The sequence below is a fragment of the Alligator sinensis genome, unplaced genomic scaffold (genome assembly GCF_000455745.1).
Source record: "Alligator sinensis unplaced genomic scaffold, ASM45574v1 scaffold860_1, whole genome shotgun sequence".
Lineage (NCBI taxonomy): Eukaryota > Metazoa > Chordata > Crocodylia > Alligatoridae > Alligator > Alligator sinensis.
The window spans coordinates 2,004,852-2,027,785 of NW_005841923.1; the positions used below are offsets into that span (position 1 = coordinate 2,004,852).

The 22,934-nt window shown below is 41.1% G+C and overlaps 1 protein-coding gene across 1 annotated transcript in view; it reads right to left on the minus strand.

The window, feature by feature from the left end:
* The window catches only part of NKAIN3 (sodium/potassium transporting ATPase interacting 3), a gene marked incomplete at its 5' end in the record, with an annotated part of 543,802 nt that overhangs the window by 21,333 nt on the left and 499,535 nt on the right, over positions 1 to 22,934 (minus strand). Inside the window, one exon of the mRNA XM_025198491.1 lies at positions 6,853 to 7,050. Coding sequence (XP_025054276.1) covers positions 6,853 to 7,050 — 198 coding nt within the window. The remainder of the gene's footprint in view (positions 1 to 6,852; positions 7,051 to 22,934) is intronic.

Consider the following 22,934-nt stretch of genomic DNA (forward strand, 5'->3'; position numbering starts at 1 on the left):
ATTCACACGTGGTGGCTAGTAATTGGCTTGCTAGCCATTTAAAATTCCGTGCGACTTCCGCCCAAGTCGAAGAGCTTTGAGCACGCTGCAGAGTGCCTCAGAAGAGATCTGACTTGCGGCTAGCTGATCGATAGACTGATCACCTATCGATCCTTCTTCCCGTCGCTGAGCACAATCCCAGACGTACCCTTTTCCCGCCGGCTTAAATTGCGGACAGATTAACTGGCTTGGGCCTCGCCAGCTGGAACAACTCACATAGTTGTTCAGACGACCGGACCATCTGCGTCGCAACTACAAGCGGCGTAAGTAAAAGTTTTTGCAACCATTAAACCTTGTCTGCCTCTCCATTCACCAGCCCGCCCTAACGAATGAGCAGTTTCTAAATCACCTTGAGTCGGCTCTAGCCGTCTGAGACACCTACTTGATCCTATTCTGTACATATCTAAGCAGAGCAAATAGGCAGTGTAAATAGGTTAACAGGGTTCAGAGAACATCCATAGTTTTGCTCTCAGAGGTAGTATGGACATGGCTTATAAAACCTTCTAAAGTTCCAGGATGAACTTGATTATGGCTTGCTTTTTCTGTCACAATGAAAATTTGCCAGTGGTGAAGCTCAACTGTAGAAAAAAAGCCCATAGACATTAAGAACCTTCATAACCCTCAAAACCTTGACCTTCCAGCTTTAATAACACATAGTGGCAAGTGTTTCTACCACAGCAAATCAGATTTGGGCTAAATCTTAGAAAAAAATTTCTTAGTGTCAGAACCATAGTAGAATGGAAAAAACTGCCCAGGGAAATTATAGAATCTCTTTCATTGGAGGGTTTTAAGAAGAGGATGGATAAGTATTTTTCTGGGGTGGTTTAGAAATAGTGCATAATTCATTTGTGCAGGTGATTGGACTAGGTGACCCTTGAGATCTCTTCCAACCATGTGATTCTATGTGCATAAGAAAAAGAAAAGAAGGAAAGGACATGGTCAAAAATGAGAAGAACAAACACCCTACCAAAACAAACCACTACACTGGGCACACATTTCCTCCTCTGGAGGATAACAGAAAAAGCATTTGACAGAGGTTAGCCATGTCAACTATCCTCCAAAGCCATTTCCAGTCCCAGAGCAGACACAGGATCTAAATCAAAGCCCACTGAATCTTTGGATCTGGGGCATGATCCTTTATGTGAGTATTTTATCTTCTGTTGAATAAAGCTTAAAACCTCTAATTTTTATTCATTTTAATATTCTATATTTCTGGTCTGCCTCTTGTTGTCCAATGATAGGGACGTCTAAAGTTCTATGGCTACTGACAGGTTGACTGTTTGCTGTTTTTTGCTTTACTCTAGGCAGGTTCATTCACTATACTTGTTCACTATACTGCACTGCTTATAATATTAACTATTCACCATTTCCCTTTCTGCACCTCTATCCGATTGTAGCCAGGCTAATATTACTCTTTTTGGTAATGACCAGAGTGTGATTTTAGCATGTACCAATTGTATGTGATGACCCATGTAATTAAACTATCTATAATCGGTACTAATTTCCTAGATGGTAGGAGCTACACTGTTGTTTCAATAGGAGACACTGAAAAGGAACTACGAAAAGAAAACACGTAAGTACTCTAATCTTATGCCATACTGCTCTTGATTAAGACTAGCATACTTGTAACATGTACAGCTGCTTAGTAATCAGAGGCATGATATATCAGATTCTGGAAGTAATCCAGAGAGCCTAATTTAAGTCACTGGAAAAGTCTCAGTAGTTCTGGTAAAGCCAGTTTCCACCTCTCAATTAATATTTACAGTTTTGTATAAGAATATTATTTATACTGAAATAACCACAACAATCAAATTAGTAAGCAATAGGATTGATTAAAGCTGCCATCACTTTTAACCTTTCAAATGCAACTTCATTTAGAACTTGCAGCACAGGAAATAGTGCCTTGCTTTTGAAATATAAAGGCACGGCACAACTGATGTTTCCTTTGAGAGGATATGTGCCAGGCATTTTACACAGAATAATTCATTCTTTTGCAATTCTATGATGGTTACCTTTATAGACCTTCTTGACTAATATTCAGAATAGTACTCCTAGATAAAAATGTATTTTTGTGAATAAGAAAACACACACGATGCCAAGGACCCAGAGGTTCCCATGGGTGCTCAGTAGTGAAACCTGGTTCTTAGAGATCTAGCATGGTAACTGCTGGTAGAGGCTGACTGTTTAATGATGAGCACTGCAACACAAATACAGCGAGCATCTTGCTGCATTGGAATGAAAGAAATGACAATTCTCTGAAGCAAGATCCAATGTAAGCCTGGCTGCACCATCTTATGCATACATTTTTTCTCTTTCCTTAAAAAAATAAAAAGGCACCCTTGGAAAGCTGAGATCCCATGCTAGTAAATTATCCAGACAGGTATAGAATATTTAACTCGCAAGGAATTTCTTGTTATAGATGCTTTAGCTCCCTATCAAATAAAAGCACACCTTCCCATTCATTTGGATTGCAGTTAGCATGATGATATGATTTGTTATGGCAATAAAGTTTTTGTTACATTGTAAAATGGTTTATTATTCTACTATTGCTGCATAAAGTGTTATTAAATTTAACTAGGTTGTACTCCAAAAAGCCACAGTCCACTTCCACAACTAGCTGCTTAAAAAAAAATCTTTTCTTCTCATGACATTTTTCAGCATGGCAAAAAAGAGAGTCTGTAATGAGATATAAATGACCTTTTTAACTAAATATCCAGGGACGATTACTGGTTTAGGAAATAATTAATTACATGCTTAATTGTAATCACATACTTACGTTGCTTAAAGTTAAGCATATATGTAAGTGCTTTTTAGAATAAGAATTAGAATTAGAATTAAGATAGGTATAATCTTTTTGATACAGGTTTATTGAAAATAGGGGGAGCAGATAATCATCATCCCAGAATATTAAAAGAACTTGAACACCAAAAAGCAACACCTGTAGCATGGATCTGCAAGGAATCTGTTAATTCAGGGCAGAACCATGTGACTGGAACATAGCAAACACAAGACTGAATCCTTTTTGCCCTTTACACGTGTAAGTGGAACTTACATAGCCGTGAAAATGCAGTAGCCATGAAAGTGCAATTTTTAGAGAGACAGTTTGGATCTTATTTTCACCTGTGCTGGAATAAGATCACCCAGGTACATGTCTACCTGCCAAAATTAAAGCACAGGAAGACCCTCCCACCTTTTAGCCTAACAGCTTAATGAATAGTGCACTTCTCCAGGGAATGGGCCTAAGACTATTTCACTTCCTGGGCCTCTCCTCATTTATAGGGGATTTGAACCTTTAATTCCAACTGCTGAGAGAAGTTGGAAGATAAGATAAAGTAGCCCACCTCTTAGAGCTTGTCCACTAAGCAGCCAGGACGGGAAAATATGTGAGGTCTGGAGAAAGAAAACAAGCTAGAGACATGTAGCTGAGTGATGTGGATGATGTTCTGGAAGGGAGGGACCGTTGAGTTTTGGCCACTGCTGTATATGCATTGTAATCAATGAATAGTAAATGTAAGGTGAAGAAAATCCACTGGGGCAGGGGCCAGAGCAGGGTTTTCTTCCCTCAATGGCAGCATCCAAGCTTGAAGAAGAGAGCTGGATAGTAGTTTGGGCAATGCCTCATCCATGGACTTGTGGTGAGAACACTTCCTACTAAGTTGGAGATGCACGTTCAAACTTGCTTGTGGCAGAGGGGAGCCTAGAAACAGGGTGTCCCACTCAATGGGCAAGTGCCCCAACCACTAGTTTATTACACTAAAAAGTAGGAGGGTCCTTAGATCTAGTCATATTCTAGATATTTTTTCTGTGCCTAAGTTTTGGGAGTTACCCCTTGTTATGTATGTGCCTGCATGATTTGACTCCTTGGAGACAATGTGGCCAGCATATGCTTAAAAGGGAAGTGCAGAGCCAACATTGTGGTGCAAGTGCAAATAGAACAGATTGCACCACAATGCAATCCTTGGTGTTATCCTTGGTGTTATCCTTGGTGTTATCCAAGGAAGACCACATCAGACCAAATTAATAACCTTCCACAGCACGATAACTTTTTAGGAAAAGGTAATGCAATGAACTTAAACTATCTAGATTTAAGCAGAGCCTTTGATTCTATGCCTCAAAAGAAATTATTAGCTAAATTGGAGAAGATGACATAAAATCATGATTGTGAAGTAGACAAGTAGTTGGCTAAAAGAGAGACTACAATGGACAATATTGAAAGGGAATTTGATAAAGCTTCCGAGTGATGTTCATTGGGGGCAAACCTTGAGGCCAGTCTTGTTTAACATTTTCATTAACAATATTGGTGAAATAACTAGATGTGTGCTAATGATTTATGTAGACCACACAAAACTGTGAGGTATTACCAATATGGAAGAGGATTGGATTGCAATACACATAACCCTGTGGACAGCAATGATAAAAATAGTATGAAATTTAGAAGAACATAGTTCTAAGACATAGGCAGACAAGGTTCCTTGGGTGAATTTGATATCTTTTATTATATTATATTTTATTATATTTATTTATAAGACATACATGTGGGGATTAATATGAAGAACATGTTATTAGATAGGGACTAATAGACTGGAGGCAATGGTGGAAGAGAAGGACCTGGGTGTATTGGTCAATTGTAAGGCAACCATGAGTTGCAGATGTGACGTGACTGTGAAAAAGGCTAATGCAATCCTAGGGTGTACTAGGTAGGGAATTTTTAGTAAGGGCAGGAAAATATTAACACAACTTATCAGGCATTGATAAGATCCCATTTGAAATACTATGTACCATTTTGGTTGCTTATGTGAAAAAAAGATTAATTTAGAATAGAAAAGGGCCACTAGGATGGTTAGGAAAACAAAAAATCTATCCTGTGAGAGATTAAAAGAGCTTGACTTATTTAGTTTAGCAAAATGAAATTTGAGAAGGGGTTGTATGATTACTCTTTACACTTGTGGGTTGAAAAATAAGGAATGGGAGAGCAATTTATATTACAGAATAACTAAAGAATTAGCATGAGATCAAATGAATACAAACTGAAGAAAGCTAGACTAGAAATGACAAAAATATGTCTAACAATCTGTTTTGTTAGAGAAGTGCAGTTTTAGAATAGTCTTCTCAAACAAGTAGTGGAGGCAAGGAATTTGAATTGCTTCAAGAAAACTAGCAATAAGTTTATGGAAGGTATATTATGATGTGCCAAGGTGTTTCTCATACCACTGTTACAATATGAATGGATTCCAGTGGTTACTTTCATCATGATGGGGCTGAAAGGAAAACCAGTTTCTATGTGGGAAGCATCCTGAGCTTTACGGCTTCTGGCAGCAACGTGTAAGAACCAAGACTTTTTTCCTGTGAAGGCATCATTGGTTTTTGGGTTTTTTTCCTTTCTCTCTCAAGCACTGAACATTGGGAGATATAGGAAAAATTTGTATTGGATGTCCTGGTGCCAGTTCTGGTGTGTAGAGAGCCTCAAGATCTGTACAAATCTACAAAGTGGAGTCAGTGGGAAGGTTGGGGTGGTAAGTGGGGTCCACGGGAGCAATTAGGGGGATTGGGGCAGTAGGTGGGTTCTGTGGGAGGGTGCTGAGACCTGGGGGGTGGGGCTTGGGGAGCTATCCCCTCCCACCAGACCAGGGGCTACTTTTAGCCCCCTCACCCCCACCAGCGAACCTTCCCCCCATCCTGCCCATCCCTCCCCCAACCAGGACTTACTTTATACTCCTTTCCACTGACTTTGATGAGCTTTGGACCTGTGCAATGAATCACCAAGGGCCTGGTGTTGCAGTAAGATGTTCACTGCACACAACTTTCATTTAAAACCGGTGAGAGCAGAGGGCAGTCAGCCTCTTGGGGAAGCTGGTTAGCAATGCAGGGAACCTATCTGGGATTTCCATCCTACTTTGCTATAAAGCTTATTTCTCTTTTTTGCTCAATAGCTATAACCTGTTCCCATCCTTTTAAGATTCTGTCATCCAGCATAGAAAAAGGTACCTCAAAATCCTGTACAAAACTGCAATAATTACAGTTTGCAAATAATTTTCAACTAAATAGACTAAATCTATTTAAGAAAAATTAATTTTTTCTCCCCCTTTGCATTACTAATGCAAATGCTTAAAGTCTATCAGAAGAATAGCTAGTTGTACCTAATAAATAATAAACATGTACTATCCTATGATAGCACATTATTGTTGTTCTTATTGTTATTATTACTGTAGAAAATGGTGTGCAGTCTCAGCCTGGTATGGTAATTATATGGTAATTCTAGCAAGTGACATACTACCATAAAATGTCTGGGCACCACAAGTCCCAAAAAGAGTGTACACAACCTCATAAAATGTATCAAATGGTACTCTAAATACTAACATTTTTCTGATCTTTTCCAGTTTTTCTGTTCATACCTTTAGGAAGTGATTTATCTTGTATATGTAAAACATTTATGTATATAGCTAGGTGAGTGCTGTGATGTAATTACTTTGAACGTTTGATGGAAGCCTTAGACAGATTAATCCGGACTGTGCTCTCCTTTTGTGTTCTCTTTCTAGACATATTCTAATAAATGAGTATTAAGAATTATAAGTAGAATGCTGCCATGTAAAGGAGTATCCCCATAAAGTAGGCCTAGTATTTGCTTTTATGCCCTTCAAAAAGGTCTGTTGAAGTTTCAAATGACAAATTGTATACTTGAATATGCAATTCCAAACTTGTGTTGTTATTAAACAGCTACTTAAAACACCAGTGAGGATATAGAAACATTTGAGCCGTATAATAAAGAAGAGTTGGAGTGAGGCGACCCAAGCATAACAAAAAATGGAAACTTACGGACAGTAATATTTGGATGGCACTGTGAATGACCTCTAGGTACTGGAAGTCAATTATGCAGCCTGTCACAGAGACGTAGGAGTAATCATCTAGGATTCCAGGGGCTGACGGACGTACCACCCTCCGTATGCAGCCGGGCCCATGCTCTCGCCACCAAGAACGATGCATTGAGATGTTAAAGGTCATAAGATCAGTTTCCTAGGAGACAGAGAGAGAAAGGGGATGAGCTCCTCTGTCACTGCATCATTTAAGTTGAAAAGGGGAAATGTTCCCTATTTAACAAGAAAATTGAAGATAACTGAACATTTTTTATGTGAAACCAAACCATAAACAAGGAAAGAGAGATGCATTGACATTTGTTATTTATACAGCAGGTGTGCACAGAAGACTCCCCTATGTTGGGAGTTCCTTAGACTACGTTTTACAAAGAGCAAATAAGTGTCTCCACCCCAAAGAATGCATAGTGCAAAATTACATTTCTATTATTATGTTCTTAGTAAGTGACTCCAGCATATATTTATTTTTCTAGTAGGCAGAGGTGACAGTCACTTGTATCCAGCCCAGCTCCTAAAGAAGGAGATCTAAATGAACCTCTATGGAAGGTACTTGATTCACTTTCTTTAGAGGAAATAGCTTTTAGGCCTTGTGCAAATAGGGAAGTATTTGATTGGGCCAATTTGGAGGACAGTGATTCGATTCAGAGATTCAGATCACTGTCCCAAATCAATTCGGGTGAATTGTCCAGCGGGGAGGAGGCAGGCCCAGCCGGGCAGCTGCAGGTTCTCCCATGACTCCTCGGGCTGTGCCTACCTCTCCTACTTTTACCTTCATGGCTAGTAAGGTGGGAAAAGGCAAATATTTGCCACATGTTCTATGGGCTTGGCTAGGAATGGACACACTGGGCTATGTCCTGAAATGAATTAAATAAAAGTGGCGTTTTAAATTGGATTTCTTAAACTATATTAAATCTGTGAGTTAATGATCTTATTCAGAATAAAAGGACTCTCCCAAATCAATTCAAGCCATTTTAATTCTGAATGGAGTGTCCATAGAAGGGGTTAAAACCATATAATTAAACCAGTTTTAAATCAAATTTAGATTAACTTTGTTAATGCCCTTCAGTGGGCAAACCTTGCTATCTATATAGATATATGTCATTTTCATGTGTACACTTGTATATAGATATACACATGCCTATCTATGGTTGTAAAGTAGGCTGTTATATTTACAGATTCACATACGGAACTTTATTTCACAAATCTATCCCATAAGTTTAGCTTATTGTGGAATTTAAGTCTACATTAACAGAAGTCCATAGTCTCTTTCTGCTATTATGTATGCTACATACTGGTAGTTGCCAGGTCATTAATTAGATTTGGTAATATATTGATCTTCTGTTTTTAAATATTCTCTGACATTGGTTTAGAGTTGTTTCCATGATAACCTACTGAACAGAAATAAATCTTGAAACACAATACCATTCAGTAAAATATAATTATAAATAAAAGAAACAAAAAGAACAGCAACAGTGTTTTGCTCATTTCAACAATCCCAGAGAACACACAGTAGTGTCAAGTGCTTTTAGCAACTGACAAGTATAAGAAAGTATAATTTGTCAAGATCTGTACAGACTGGCTTATTTTCATTACATTTGGTAGCTCTTTACTAAGGTGTTTGCAAACTAAACCTGTGGATTGAATATCAAGTGATAAGGGGGAAATGTTTTGATATCAAGACTACAGAAATAGGTTGCTTGTAGCAGTAGGTTTTCATATAGATTTCAGTTTTCTTTTCTCTCACATTCTTTTGGTATTTCAAGTTTTGTATGCTACTGGTACTCCCTATTTAAATGTTTGCATTTGATTAGTCCATAGCTCAGAAAAGAAGAATAAATAGTATTTTTACATATGAATAAATGCTGTTAAAAGGTAGCTGACAACATTAACAAGTTAAATTTGGTGCAGTCACCACTGACACCACTTATTCTAATTATAATGAAAAATTATGACACTCAAATATCACTCCGTGGGAGATGTAGGCAAATTACTGACTTCCAAATGGCAACTGTTATATATTTGGTTTTACTAGTACATGTTTATGTAGTTTATTTATATCTTTCTTTTCTTTTTTAGATTAATACTTTACTAGTTAAAAATGTGATTTGAAAGCTGCTTTTATGTTACTTTTTATGGTTTTATGTTCATGTAATCAACATTCAAATAAAATATGTTATCTAGGTGCAAAAATATTTGGATCTACAAAAGAATGGAAACAGAAAATTGCTAACAATATTTTTTGTATTTCTCTGGACTTTCACTTCACTTCAGCTGCAGATTGTAATGCAGAGAGGTGTAAAAATAATGAATATCCCTGGAACTACAGAAGTAGGCAGATAGTCACTTCACCATAAATAGTTTATCAGGCAGGGAGGAAAGCACTTTGATTATCTTATTTTTAAGCCTTCAGGCATTAGCTTTAAGAGCTTAAGTGGGGCTTATGTGGTATACAAGTCTTGCACATAACTGGATGTCACATCTTACTGAAACCATTGCCTTTTATGCTGCTAAACCATCTAAAAGTCTTCCCTCAGATATTTGGATACAGGAACCTTATTAGTTATTTCTCTTTTGCTTTTCTTGAGGCTTAAGTAGGACTTATGTGGGGCATGGGACTATGGATCAGCCCCTTCAACAAAAGTGAATGCAACTGTATAAACATGTTTGGGTTTTTTTTTTAATTGCTGCTATCTCTTTTTATGTGTGGCACACAGAAAACAACATATCAATAAGGATCATCTTGTCACCTATGAAGGTAAATATTACTGCAAACCAGATCAAGAAAACTTTAATATTACAAAGACAACTGTTTGATATTTCCAAGGTGAGCCAAAAAGCTTATATGTAGCACTTGAGTAAAAATAAAGGAAAAACAAACATATGCTTAACTTTATGCACACGAGTAATCTCAGCTAGAGCTAAATAACAAATGAGATATTTTCCCCAAATTTTTGTGCAAGTTTTTCCATAATTTTTTTGAGATGCAAAAATTTTGAGTTTGCCATAATACTATCTACAAAGCACTTACTGAATAACATGCTTAACTTCAAGCAAGTGCTTTAGAAGTCCCATTCAATGTACTAGATGTTTCATTTGGTAATGCAACTGATGAAGATAATGGCATATGTTAATTATGCTAATGGTACACAGAGAGGAGATGGCACATACATCACCATCAAAATCTAGCCTCTGCATTTTTTGTATATGCAAACAAAATCATTTCATGCATTAGTTTGACCTCTGATATACTTCATTACAAAATGGCAGTGGTGCATGTGTATGAGCTGATACATTTTAAATTACCAAGCAATAAAAGAAAGCCTAAAAAAATCATTTATAGTGGCCAGTGTGTCTAATTTATAGGACTTCACTTATCAGAAATATCTAAACTGTATAATGAGTCAGATATGCCAACCTTAAAAACATCAACCGGCAGCTTCGTTATTGTTTACAGAAATAGAGACAATTCAAATACCTGTGCACAAGTTGGAAGTTCCAGTGAAGTTTCCAGAGGATAGGATTAGGACCTACTCAGAAAGCTGCTGTTTTGTAAAGTACTTAGGCTACAGCCTACTTATTCTTATTTCTTCAATTAATAAAAGTTAAGTATTTGCTAAAATAGTCCAAGGGTGTGCCTGTGATTTTTCAGGAGAAAAAATCACAGTTATGATTCTTTCATGCTAAAAGTGTCAAACAAATGCTCACAAAACATTCAATCTTCTGGTAGGGAATGCAATGAAAATTGCTGTTCTTTTATAAAAGTATGCTATTGTTCAAAAGTTTACTGACTGATTACGTCCCAGCTTTCATGCATCTGTATAACACCACACCTTGATGAATCCAAAGAGAGAGACCTTAAAGGCTCACCAATTTAAAATTGTTGACTTCCCGAGTTTAAATTTCACACCAGCTATCCCTGTATTTATTTTTTGTCAGCCTGTAAATAATACCACTTGAGGCTGCAGTCTTGTTAGATTTAACAGACCAAGTTTGGACAGTTCATGGGTAACAATACTTCCAGGAAATTATAGATCTTAAAGAAGTAATGTTAGTAACTTCATATGTTGCATTTTGCCTTGTCACTCAGTCAGCACTGGAGAAGCAATGCTCTAACAGAGAGCTGTCCAACTCCTGAGCAGCGGGGACCCTCACCCTGCATGCTGCATGGGTCTGTCCTCCCTCCTGCGATGTGGACAGCACAAAATCTCTTCCCCATTACCACCATGTGGGTAGCACAGGCTTCCCCACCCCCTGCCATATGGGTAGTGTGAACATTCAAGCCATTTATCGATAAATAATTTAGAAAATAATATATAAAATACCAGGGGAAAAAAACCAAAATAGAACAAAAAATTCCTTGTAATTTCCTATACTCAATTACATTTGTAGTTCTGATTCAACAATGTTGGCATGAACAAAAGGCCTCCCTATTCCCTAATATCTAATTTCAAGGAATCATTACTCCCCATTAGATACAAATGATGCATTTTAGCACTAATGAAGCCTGCTCTAAATGTAGGACTACCCTGGAGGACAAGCATCAGCTGCCAGCCAAAGTCCACAATTTGCAGTCTAACCTCAGTTTTCCACTCCATTACTTCCTAAGACCATGGGTTCTGATCCCAGTTCATCTCCATTTGACCATTCACTCTTTGTCTCTCTCCATTACTACTGAATAGAATGATTTTGAAGCAGTAGGCAGACCACATTTAGAAAGTGGTTTTGTGAATAAGAGACTTTCATCACTGGCTCTCACAGTGTCTTGCATTAGCAATGATGGTCTTCATGCTCCTGATATTTTGAATATTAATTACTCATTGTTCCCTTTAATCTTTTTTTACTTCAAATTTACATAAGCGTCTTTTCTTGGGCTCTGAGCTGAAGATAAGAATTAGCTTGTTAGCCATAACAATTGGAATCTGCATTACTGCAATTTCAGTTGCTTTAGTCCTTCCTGCTTTTGACCAATACCTCCTATATGGAACAGATTGGTGGCGCATAAAAAAAACTATTATTCAGAGGGGTTCTGAGTCATGCAGTCACTTTCTTGCATGCAGTGGAAATGTACCATATTTGCCAATCTAATAACTGCATGTGACCTGATTATTGGGATAGTTACTATATAACTGCAATGGGTTATTGGCATGTTTATAACACATATATGTTGGCCTAGTTTAATAGGGATGCTAGGAAGCAAGCAAAAAATCAATCTACTGCCTGTACAGAACTTCTGTTTCCTGAGAGATTTTCTCCAGGGCGGCACTTCACTCAGGTTGTTCCCAACTTATTTTTCTCCCAGCGGCCACTTTTACTCTGGGAGAAAAATTATGAACTCCTATACAGTTGTGATTTCTCCAGAGGTAGCAGGAACTCTCCCAGGAGAAACTGAATATGAGTCCAAGCCCCTAGTGGGCACACTGACATTCATTAAGAGACCAGCCCTGAGCTATTGAGCTGGGAAGATGCTACTTCTAGGTTCCAGCTATAAGAGGCCTTTTGCTAGTGGTAGGAGCCAAGAGAGTAAAGGATTACAAACAGTTAAAAAGAGGCACTCTGCAGACAGTGGAGGTAGTTTGCAGCTTGCTGATCACAGAGAAATGACAGTCACAAAGACAGATAACCAGTGCCTGAAGATGTTAGATCTTCTAAAGCCTTCTGGGGGATAATAAACCTGACATTAGATAAATACACATGGAGACTGCATATTGTTTCTCTTACAATATTCCTTATTCCTATTGGTAAGATTAAAAATCATATTTAAAAGCCTGTTTGGCATTCACTACTGGTCACAGATTTCTGAAGGGAAGAACTGCATGCGCTGCATGTTCATTTAGTCTAGTGGATTCACAGGGTGCTATCAAACAGGACTTAACCTAAGAGGGGGATAATCACAGGATTTTACTCTAAAAAAGCTGAAGACCTGAAGCCTAGTATCTGAGGTAGTGGACTCAGGGGGTGCGTCCAGACGTGTGTGGATATTTGGTTCTCCGGGGACTTGTTCCCAGGGAACACCCACGCCACGTGTGCTTTGGCGTGCAGTAAGTTACCCTGGGAGGTAGGGGAGGCTGGGACCAGCACTGTGCTGGCCCCAACAGCCTTGCCTGGGGTCCTGCGGACTGCAGCCACAGTGATTTTGCCATGCAGAGCTGGTGACTCAGCTCCTCTTTTCAGCAGCGCTCACTGCCCAAGCATGTGCTGCACGTTTTTTTTTTCCCTCGCAGATTTTTTTTGATCCCTGGATATCCATGGGGTCAAAACAACCCATGGGAAAAAAAAGGGTGCAGTACACGCTTGGGCAGCACTTGTCTGGATGTGCCCAGGGAGAAGAGCCAAGGGACAGAGGTGCAGCTAGCTTCCACCCTGGCACTGGTCACCTCCATGTCTGTGTATGGTGGGAATCAGGACTTCCACATTAGGCATATTTACTAGTGTTAATATATTTGTAATGTATTAATCTATGCACTTTATTCATCTATACATAATACATGCCCATGCATAGTGGATAAATGCCTATGAAAATTCATATTTTGTACTCTGTAAGATTCTATACGTTTGACAGCTAATTCCTGTATTTTAAATGAGGGAATATTGAGGAATGTCTCCAAAAAGGGCATAGGCAGACAAGGTTCCTTGGGTGAATTTGATATCTTTTATTAGACCAACCCAAATAGTTGGAGAAAAGTTATTAAGCAAGCTTTCGGGTTCAAAAACCCTTTGTCAGGCTAAGGAAGTTTCAGCAGTTGGTGTGTGCTCTTCCTGGATGGAATGAAAAGTAAAGAAGCCAGGGGCTGGGCTGGGCTGGGAAGTCAGTTGCCAGGCAGATTATAATGTGTCAAAAATCCAATGTCTATGTTTAGTCCATGATCTCTAGTATCCAGGAGGTTGATGAAATGGAGCTCATAGGCTCGTCTCTGGGAAGTGTTGTGTAAGTTTCCCTTGAGGATCAGGACTGAGATTGGAGAGAGAGTGGCCCTCCTGTGAGAAATGTGCCCCCACCAGTAATTGGGTATTTCTGTCTTTGATAGATTTCCGGTGTGCATTCATTCTGGTGCGCAGTTGTTGTTTGGTCTCTCCTACGTATTCTCCATCAGGGCATTTGGTGCATTGGATGAGGTATATTACATTTCTGGAGGTGCAGCTGTAAGATCCAGGAATGCTGATGGCTCTGTTGTGGGGTGTAGTAATAGTGGGGGTGGTGGAGATGTGTTGGCAGGCTTTGCCTTTCTTGTCATGGCACGGTCTGGATCCTTTTGGTGTGTTCTGGGCTTGAGGAAGTTTGCTTCTGGTGATGAGGTTGGCGAGGTTCGGTGCTTGTTTGAAGGCTAGGATGGGTGGCTCTGGGAAGATCTTTTTTAAGAATAGGGTCTCTTTCTAGTATGGGTTGCAATTTTTTGAGGATTTTCCGTACAGGTTCAAGGGAGGGGTGATATGTCATAACCACTGGTGTGCAATTTTCATACAGGTAAGAGACCCTATTCTTACAAAGATCTTCTCAGAGCCACCCATCCTAGCCTTCAAACAAGCACCGAACCTCGTATGTTGGTCTGTGGGTTTCTTGTATACTGTGGTCTGTATTTTACCCTTCTGGATACTGATCATCGTGTCTAAAAAGGAGATGCTGGTGCTGGAGTATTCTAGAGAAAGTTGGATGGAGGGATGTTAATTGTTGAATTTCTGATGGAACTCAATCAGAGATTGTAGGTTTTCAGTTCAAATGATGAAGATGTCATTGATATATCTTAAGTACAGTAAGGGTTTGATGGTGCAGTTCTTGAGAAAGTCTTCTTCCAGGTGGCTCATAAAAAGGTTGGCATACTGTGGGGCCATTTTAGTGCCCATAGCTGTTCCCATCATCTGGAGGAAGTGTTGATTATTAAAAATGAAATTGTTGTGTGTGAGGATGAAGTGTATAAGGTCAGTAATATCTTTGGGTCTGTAATCTGTGTTGTAATCTTGTTTCTGTAGATATGTAAGGCATATACTTCTAAAGTAAAACTACTTCGCTACATACAAGCATTGTATTTCTACTGTGAGAGTCCCTGTTGTAGTGTATAAGCATTCATTCAACTTCTCCCAGGGGGGAACATCCCCGACTCATGGAGAAACTCCTCTCCCAGTCTAGTCTGGGAAGGAAGTAGGGAAGCGGGGCAAAGTCTCCAAACCCACTCCCCAGCTGGAGTCCCTGGTCTGGGGAGTAGGCAGGGGGTTGGCCCTGGTGCCCCCACCCAAAAGTCCCCATCTTTTCCCCAGATCTGAATATTACCAGTCCCTCCCTGCTGCTTCTTCCCCTGAGAATGAGAGGAGAGGAGCAGCCACTGCTTCCCACACCTTCCCCAAACTGGGATCACCTGGGGTCTCAGGAAAACATGAGAAAGAGGGAGAGATGGTGACTGCAAGCTGAATGCCTGTTCTCAAGAAATATTTCTAGTGGCGGAGATTTCTCACACAGCTTCTTGGCAGACAGCCTAATTATTTCCAGTTTTAGAAACTGGAAGTTTTCTGGCCCTTTCAGAGATTTGGCAGAAAGTGCTGATTCATTTCCACAACATATTAAACACTGGCTTTGTTAAAACAAAAATGAAAACAAAAAGAAGTTAAGTCTTACAGCCAAATTGATTATATGCCCAGGAGAGTGGACAAACTAGACAAGTACCATACTTTATCTGTTTTGCTTGTTGTGAAACACAGCAAGTCAGATTTAGTTTCAAGCAGGAAAATTACATTTTGTAGGTTTATTTGAAACTACAGGCAAACCAAGTGCCTAACTGGAAAAAAGCAGTTCCTTTGCACTGTTTAATTTGCCACATCCTTGGGAATCTCTTGCACATTTTGCATAATTGGCAAGTTTTGGCTAGATGTACACAAGTTAATAGTATCTGTAGGAAATCAAGCAGCAAACACTGTGCAAAAAATGCAGTGTGTTGTGTCTTCTTTCTGTACACTTATGCCCATATCTTATCCCATCTTCAAGATATCTAAGCAAGACTTTTGTGACTTCTAAAGCACTACATCACTAAACATATCCTGTTTCCATGAAACAGGCACAGAAACACTATGGTAGCTAGATTCCTTAAACATTTCTGTTTCGGCCTAAAAAGATTCCTAGGCGACTCAACTTGGCCAGCTGTACCTGCTCCAGGGGATTCAGAACTCCCTCCATCCAAGCTGTTTCCAAGTTACATCAATCCTTAGTCAGAGAAACAAGTATGTGAAGCAATGGTTTGACATAGCAGACATTTATCCAGCAGTTTAGTGGTTAAGGCATTGCCTAAGGATGTTGGGGAGCTAGAGTCTAGAATCCTTCTTCAGTCTTTAAAGAGAGGCTCACCCGGCTCCAGTTCCCTGCCTGGTGAATACTGGACTGCTGCAGCTGTCAAGAAGCCCCCTCGCCATGAGGGCCCCTACACAGCTTGCTTACTGGGGTGGGAGGGTGCTGGGCTGGATCTCCACAGCAGAAGGATTCCTTTCTCCCCCATAGCCTGAGCTTCTTAGCAGTTGCAGCAAGGTGCTGCCCAGCCAGGTTTTCATCGCTCCAGGAACTGAGGCAGGGAGGGACACAGCCTGGTGGACACAGGCGAACACAGCCTGGCACCCCCCAGGCCCCAGACAACAAGCTATGCAAGGGCCCCTCACAGCAGCGGGGGCTCCCTTCCCTCCCAGCCCCAGTTCAAGGTGCAGTGAAAAGTGGGCAGGGAAGACCTGTGCTGCAGCTTCTGGCTGCTGCTGTCAGGAGTGGGGGGGCAGAAGAGAGCCCCTCCTGCTGTATGAACCTGCCCCCCAAGACCCCAGTGGGGGGTCTTTGTGGCAGGAGTGCTCCCTTACTCTTCCCATCCCAGCCTCTTCATAGTTTCATAGTAGTTTCATAGTAGGTAGGGTCAGGAGGGACCTGAACAGATCATCTAGTCCGACCCCCTGTCATGGGCAGGAAAGAATGCTGGGGTCAAACGACCCCGGCTAGGTGATTATCTAGCCTCCTTTTGAAGACCCCCAAGGTAGAAGTGAGCACCAGTTCCCTTGGAAGTTGGTTCCAGATCCTAGCCACCCTGACTGTGAAGTAGTACTTCCTGATGTCTAGCCTGAACGTACTCTCTGTGAACTTGTGGCTGTTATTCCTAGTTACTCCTGGTAGTGCTCAGGGGAACAGGAACTCTCCTGTTCCCTGCTGGTCTTTCCCCCCCCACCAGTAAATTCTATAGATGGCCACCAGATCCTCTCTCAGCCTTCCCTTGTGGAGGCTGAACAGATTCAGGTCCTGTAGCCTCTCCTTATAGGGCCTGCCCTGCTGCCCCCTGATCATGTGAGTGGCCCTTCTCAGGACCTTCTCAATGCTGGCCACATCCCTCCTGAAGTGCAGCTCATGTTCATCTTGGAGTCAATAATGACTCCAAGATCCCTTTCTGCCTATGTGCTTTCAAGAAAGGAACTCCCCAGCCTGTATGTATGCTGTGGATTCCTTCTCCCAAGGTGCAGCACCCTGCATTTGTCTACATTGAACCCCATCCTATTCTCATCTGCCCACTTTTGTAGTCTGTCTAAATCTAGTTGCAGCCTCTCTCTCCCTTCAAGTGTGTCCACCTCACCCCACATCTTAGTGTCATCAGCAAACTTGGACAGCGTGCTTTCCACCCCCTCGTCCAAGTCGCTGATGAAGATGTTAAACAGTGCGGGCCTGAGGACCGAGCAAAGGCCTCTTGACAAAGGCAGCCAGAAGCTGCAGCATGGGACTGCACAGCTGGTTTTTTGCCATGCCAGGAACTGGAGCCAGGGGAGCCTCTCTGTTGCATGGACCCAGCCTGTCCCCTACCAAGACCTGAGCCCATAAGTTTTGATGGGGGGAGGGAAGGGATTTGCTTGGCATAAAGGCTTTGTTCCCCCACCTCCGCCACCTGGTTGCACAAGAAGGAGACAGAGCCTTTTCTGTCTACTCTTTGTGACAGCCTGGAGTCAGGGCTGGGCCGGTTCTCACCTGAAGAAGATAAACACTGCCTGAGGCTAGCAAGCTGTCCAGTGGGGGCTGCAAGGGATGGCAGCAGAATGACACTTATATTGAAGCACGATGGATGTCATACAGACATGCAAAAAAGCACTGTAAACTAAAGCGCTTTAGTCTAATACCACACCCATCAAGGGTTAATTTAGAGTGGGATCTGCCATTTTAAAGCACTTTAAGGGCTATGAACATCTGTTCTGTTGTGGCTTTAAAGTGTTTAATGCATGTTAAATGTAACATCTCTACTTAGCCTATGTCCTTGGATGTTTAGTAGGCAGAACAGGATCTGGGCCTCAGTATTTGCCATAAGGACAAGTGAAATAATGTCTGTTCCTTTTAAACCTCCTGTTATGACTAGAGATGGGCCTTGAACTTTGGGTACAATCAGATCCATGCTCAGATCTCGACACTACAGTTCAGGTGTCTGATGTCTGTCTCACTTTCGTGACAGTGTCTGCATTTGACAAAAGGCTTGATATCAGACAAGAGCATTAACATAACTTCAGAAAAATAATCACAAATCCAAATGAAGGGGTAAGGAAGACAGCTACAGAAAGGATGACTAGATCAATATAAGCCCACACATTACTTGTCACAGGATATACAGGATAAGCACAAAGCAGGCAGGGAAACCCAAAAGACCTATTGTGCTCTCATGTGGTCCCTGACATATGATTAAGCTGAACACTTAGTCTGAAAATTGCTCTCACCTACCCTCACTGGTGATTGACTATCCAGACAGAGCCATTAGACAAACAGTAAGTGGAGTCTAAGCATGATTTTGATTCTGAAGACTTGACATAGTGTGAGGATTTGGGCAAAATGCAAGTAGACTAGCATGTCCCCAATCAAGTGGTATGACCAAGGGAATGATTCAGATTAAAAGGAAGAATTAAGAAGAGAGTGAACTGTAAGCATAAAAACAGAGCATTAAATATATCAAGTCAAGTGCAGCAAAAAATCAAGCAAAAGATCTCAGAGCAAGACTTCTCAAAGAGAACAGAAAGTTTCTGCCCAAACAAAGGAACTATAATTCACTGGTGTTAAACATATATTTTTATATCATCCTAGAAAACAGAACTTGTCAGACACCATACCCTCCCTGTGAGGATGGACGTGCCTATTAAACTCCCCAAATTAAAACAAAGTTCTTTCCTGACACATGTTTCACTCATAAATGGGAAAGGGGATCTTACACTTCTGTGTGAATAAATTATTTATGAACAAAGACTAAACAAATATATGTTATTATTTAATGATATATACTGTTACCAAGAGGAACTGCTACAATGATAACTAAGTTATGCTTAGTTGATGCTAAGTATCGACTAAGTTGTTATGCTTGTTGCACATAGAATCCAGCCTGACCATGATTACACTAGAAATAATGGCTTTTGTCCAGTTTTCAGTCTCCTCTACCACATGGAGCCATAATGTAATAACTCCTGCAGAGGCAATCCATTCATGGGACACTGGTTCTGTTACTGGGAAATGTATGCAAATAGCAAATTCAATTTTTGCCAACAAGAGAGACAATTCTATAATAAGAACAGATGCAATCTACCCACTAGCCAAAACAATATTCAACTGTATTATTATCCAAATAGCTGTCATTTTATGAATAGCAATTTTGAACAAAGACAAAGTGTAAGGATGGAGGAATGATTTAAATTACAACATTGTAATAACGGTATAATACCATTTAAGAGGAGTAGTACTAGTTTATTTACAGCTTTCACCAAAACAATATAATAAAATGAACAATAAAAATATATATGTAAAATTAAATAACATTTATATAAATCATCATTTTTACTAAAAGCATACAATAAACTTATGCGTTCTACCAGCTTACACAAAATTAAAAGAATACGATGTATAATGATCTAAAAGAAGAATATGATGTATAAATGATCTAAAAGAAGAGGTAAAATGGAGCAATGTACAATAAAACAGAACAGGAAAATTCTATTTGATTTTGGCCCCTTTTCTTTGTGCATGTAGCACGAATATACCTAAGGCTGCAGGCTAAGTAGCAGCTCTGCAGAAAAGGACCTGGGGGTTACAGTGAACAAGAAGCTGGATATGAGCCAGCAGTGTGCCCTTGTTGCCAAGAAGGCTAACAGCATACTGGCTGAATTAGTAGGAGTGTTGACAGCAGATGGAGGGAAGTGATTATTTTCCTCTGTTTGGCACTGGTAAGGCCACATCTGGAGTAGTGTGTTCAGTTTTGGGGCCCCAACTACAGAAAGGTAGTGGACAAATTGGAGAGAGTCTAGTGGAGGGCAACAAAAAGAGGGTTAACCTAAGAAGTATAAGACAAGCTCCGAAGTGTTAGAAAGAAGCCAATTTTTTTTTTCCTCATTAACCCAGTCTTTAGTTTTTTACATTAATGGAGAAATCCATTTCCCCCTCATTTTTTTAGAGAAGATACAAGACCATAAAAATGATTTAAGTCATCAATCTCATTCTTCCCACAAGAGCATCTTCTATCTGAATATGGACTCTGACAGCAGCTGCCCATGAAAAGTGCAGATCTCATTAGCATGAATCTCAATCTAGTGATGGCCTCTCATTGTTAGTAGTTTTGCACCACAGACAGATAGGTTTCTGGGCCAAAGGAGTGTTTTATCGATCTTTAAAAAGGGGAAGTTCAAGACAGTCTCACTGCTAGCATCTCTTCCTGCATGCTGGTATCCTTAATTCTTAAGTTTTGTCTTATTTTAATACAGGGGAAATATTGGGTCAGTTACTTACTCTCAGTACATTTCCGTGCCATTTATCTGGGTAGAGTATAGATGTTCTTTAGTCATCCAAGCCAGTGTTTGTTTGGCAAAGGAAAGGCTTCTAAATGCATTTCCTTGGGTATTTGATAGGTGTAAAAGATCTAACTTTCATCCAGTAACTTAGGATTCTTAATTGAGCTAAAGTGCTCATATTTATCAGTAAAGTGCATGAGCTCCTCCCCCCCCCACCTTGTGGAATTAGGTAAAGATAAAAGCCACCTTAAAAAGTAGTTGGAAATCTTTTCAATTTTTGGGTGGACCATGGGATCAACACTCCAGAGTTCAACTCCATGCAATAAAATAGAATCTACCTTGGATCCATAGACTTAGTCCTTCCAGAACAGCTCTTCTACCTGTCTTATTGCAACTCAGTCCATAACTTGTTTTCCTACCATTTACACTTCCATTGTGCTTATTCTAGCTCAGATTTTTGCTAAAATATATTCCAGGGTACTTAAAAGAAGATACCACCTCCCGTTTCTTTTCCTGTAAAAACCAATCATTCATTCTTTCATATCTAAAAACCAATATCCTGTTTTTAGCTGTATTGCTTTCTAAGCTATTTGAGGGGCAATACTGTTGAAAGGTGTCTACTAATCTTTGAAGACCTATCTGGGATTGTGACAGAATTAGTATATCATCTGCATAAAGCAAAGGAGAAATAGGATCATTCAAAATCATGGGTGCATTAGACTTGATTCCCTGTTAGAACCTCTTTAAGATCATTCAGGAATACACTGAAAAGTAGCCGAACAAACAAACATCCTTGCCATACCCCTGTCTTACTTGGGAAACTATAGGGTTGGGCACTGCCAATCTCACAATGCACACTTGATGTTGTGTTTGAATAGTAAGTGACAATTAATTGTAAGAGAACTTTGTCTGTTGCTATTTTCTTCCATAATTTAAACTGTCTATGGAGTCAAGGGTTCCCTTGAAGGTTATATAGAGATGATTCTGTCTTTGAACATATTTAAATGCTGAGTAATACAATGCCAAGCAATGGTCCATGCAGGAATAACTTCTCTAAAACCTGTCTGCTTTTCTCCCAAAATATTATTTTCCAAGATCATAAGCTGTCTGAGAGTTGTCTGGAAGATAAAAACCTAATCTAAATTTTGCCAAAATAGTATATCGTAAAAATAAGACCCCCAACCCAAAGATCATTTAAGTTAAAGGAACACAGATGACCTCTAGCATAAACTCACAAAGACCTTGGAGGATTACAATTCCCCACTTAAAGGGTGTGTCCAGACGAGTGCACACATGCCTCTTGCCCCACCTCAAACTCCTTTGAAGCTGGGCAAGAGGCATGTGTGGGAACGAAAAAAAGTTCCCCGCACTGAAAAAATTAGACCCCTGGATATCCAGGGGTCTAAAAAAACCTCACCACAATAGAGCAGAGCAAGGCACAGTTTCAGACTGTGCCCAGAGCCAGCAGGGAGTTGGTCCTCCAAAAGAGACGCTCTGGTTTCAGCCAGAGCATCTCTTTGGTGCTCCTGCTGCCCCTGCCCCGGTGCTGTCCAAGGTAAGTGCAGGGGGGGATTCATGGGTGTGGGTGGGTAAAGGATGGCAGGGGGATGTGGGTGGTTTGGGGAGTGGCGGGGGGGATGTCCCTGGGGCTGCAGGGGGTGAGGACCTGGCCCAGATCCCTGCAGCTCGCTAGTCTGGCTTTGCACCGGAGCAGGTTGCACAGCTCTGGGAGGGAGCCGCCCCTCCCGGATCCATGGGACCCACTCTGGTGCAAAGCCAGACTAGAGGCCGGATGGCATGAGCAGCCCCAGGGCTGGCGGGACTTGGCTTCCCCCGGGTCCTGCCACTATAGGAAGGGCCCAGACAGGCGACAGAGTGGCCCCAAGGGTGGCAGGACCCAGCTGGGCCCAGCACATGGGGACTGTGTACTGCACCAGGTCTTGTTGCCATGGGCCCAGCCTGGCCAGGCAGCAGAGGGATCCCAGGACCCAGCTGGGCCTGACGCTGGGTCTTGATGCCATGGGTCCAGCCCAGCTGGGGGGCAGAGGGACCCCAGGACCCAGCTGGGCCTGGTGCCAGGTCTTGCTGCCATGGGCCTGACCCAGCCAGGTGGCAGAGGGGCTCCAGGACCTGGCTGGGCCCGGCACGTGGTCCCCACATGCCACGCTGGGTCCTGCCACCCCGAGACCGGCCTGGCTGGGTGGCAGGAGGAGCCCCAGGGCAGGCAGGACCTGGATGGGCTTGGTGCATGGTCCCCTCACTGCTGCTGTGAAAGGT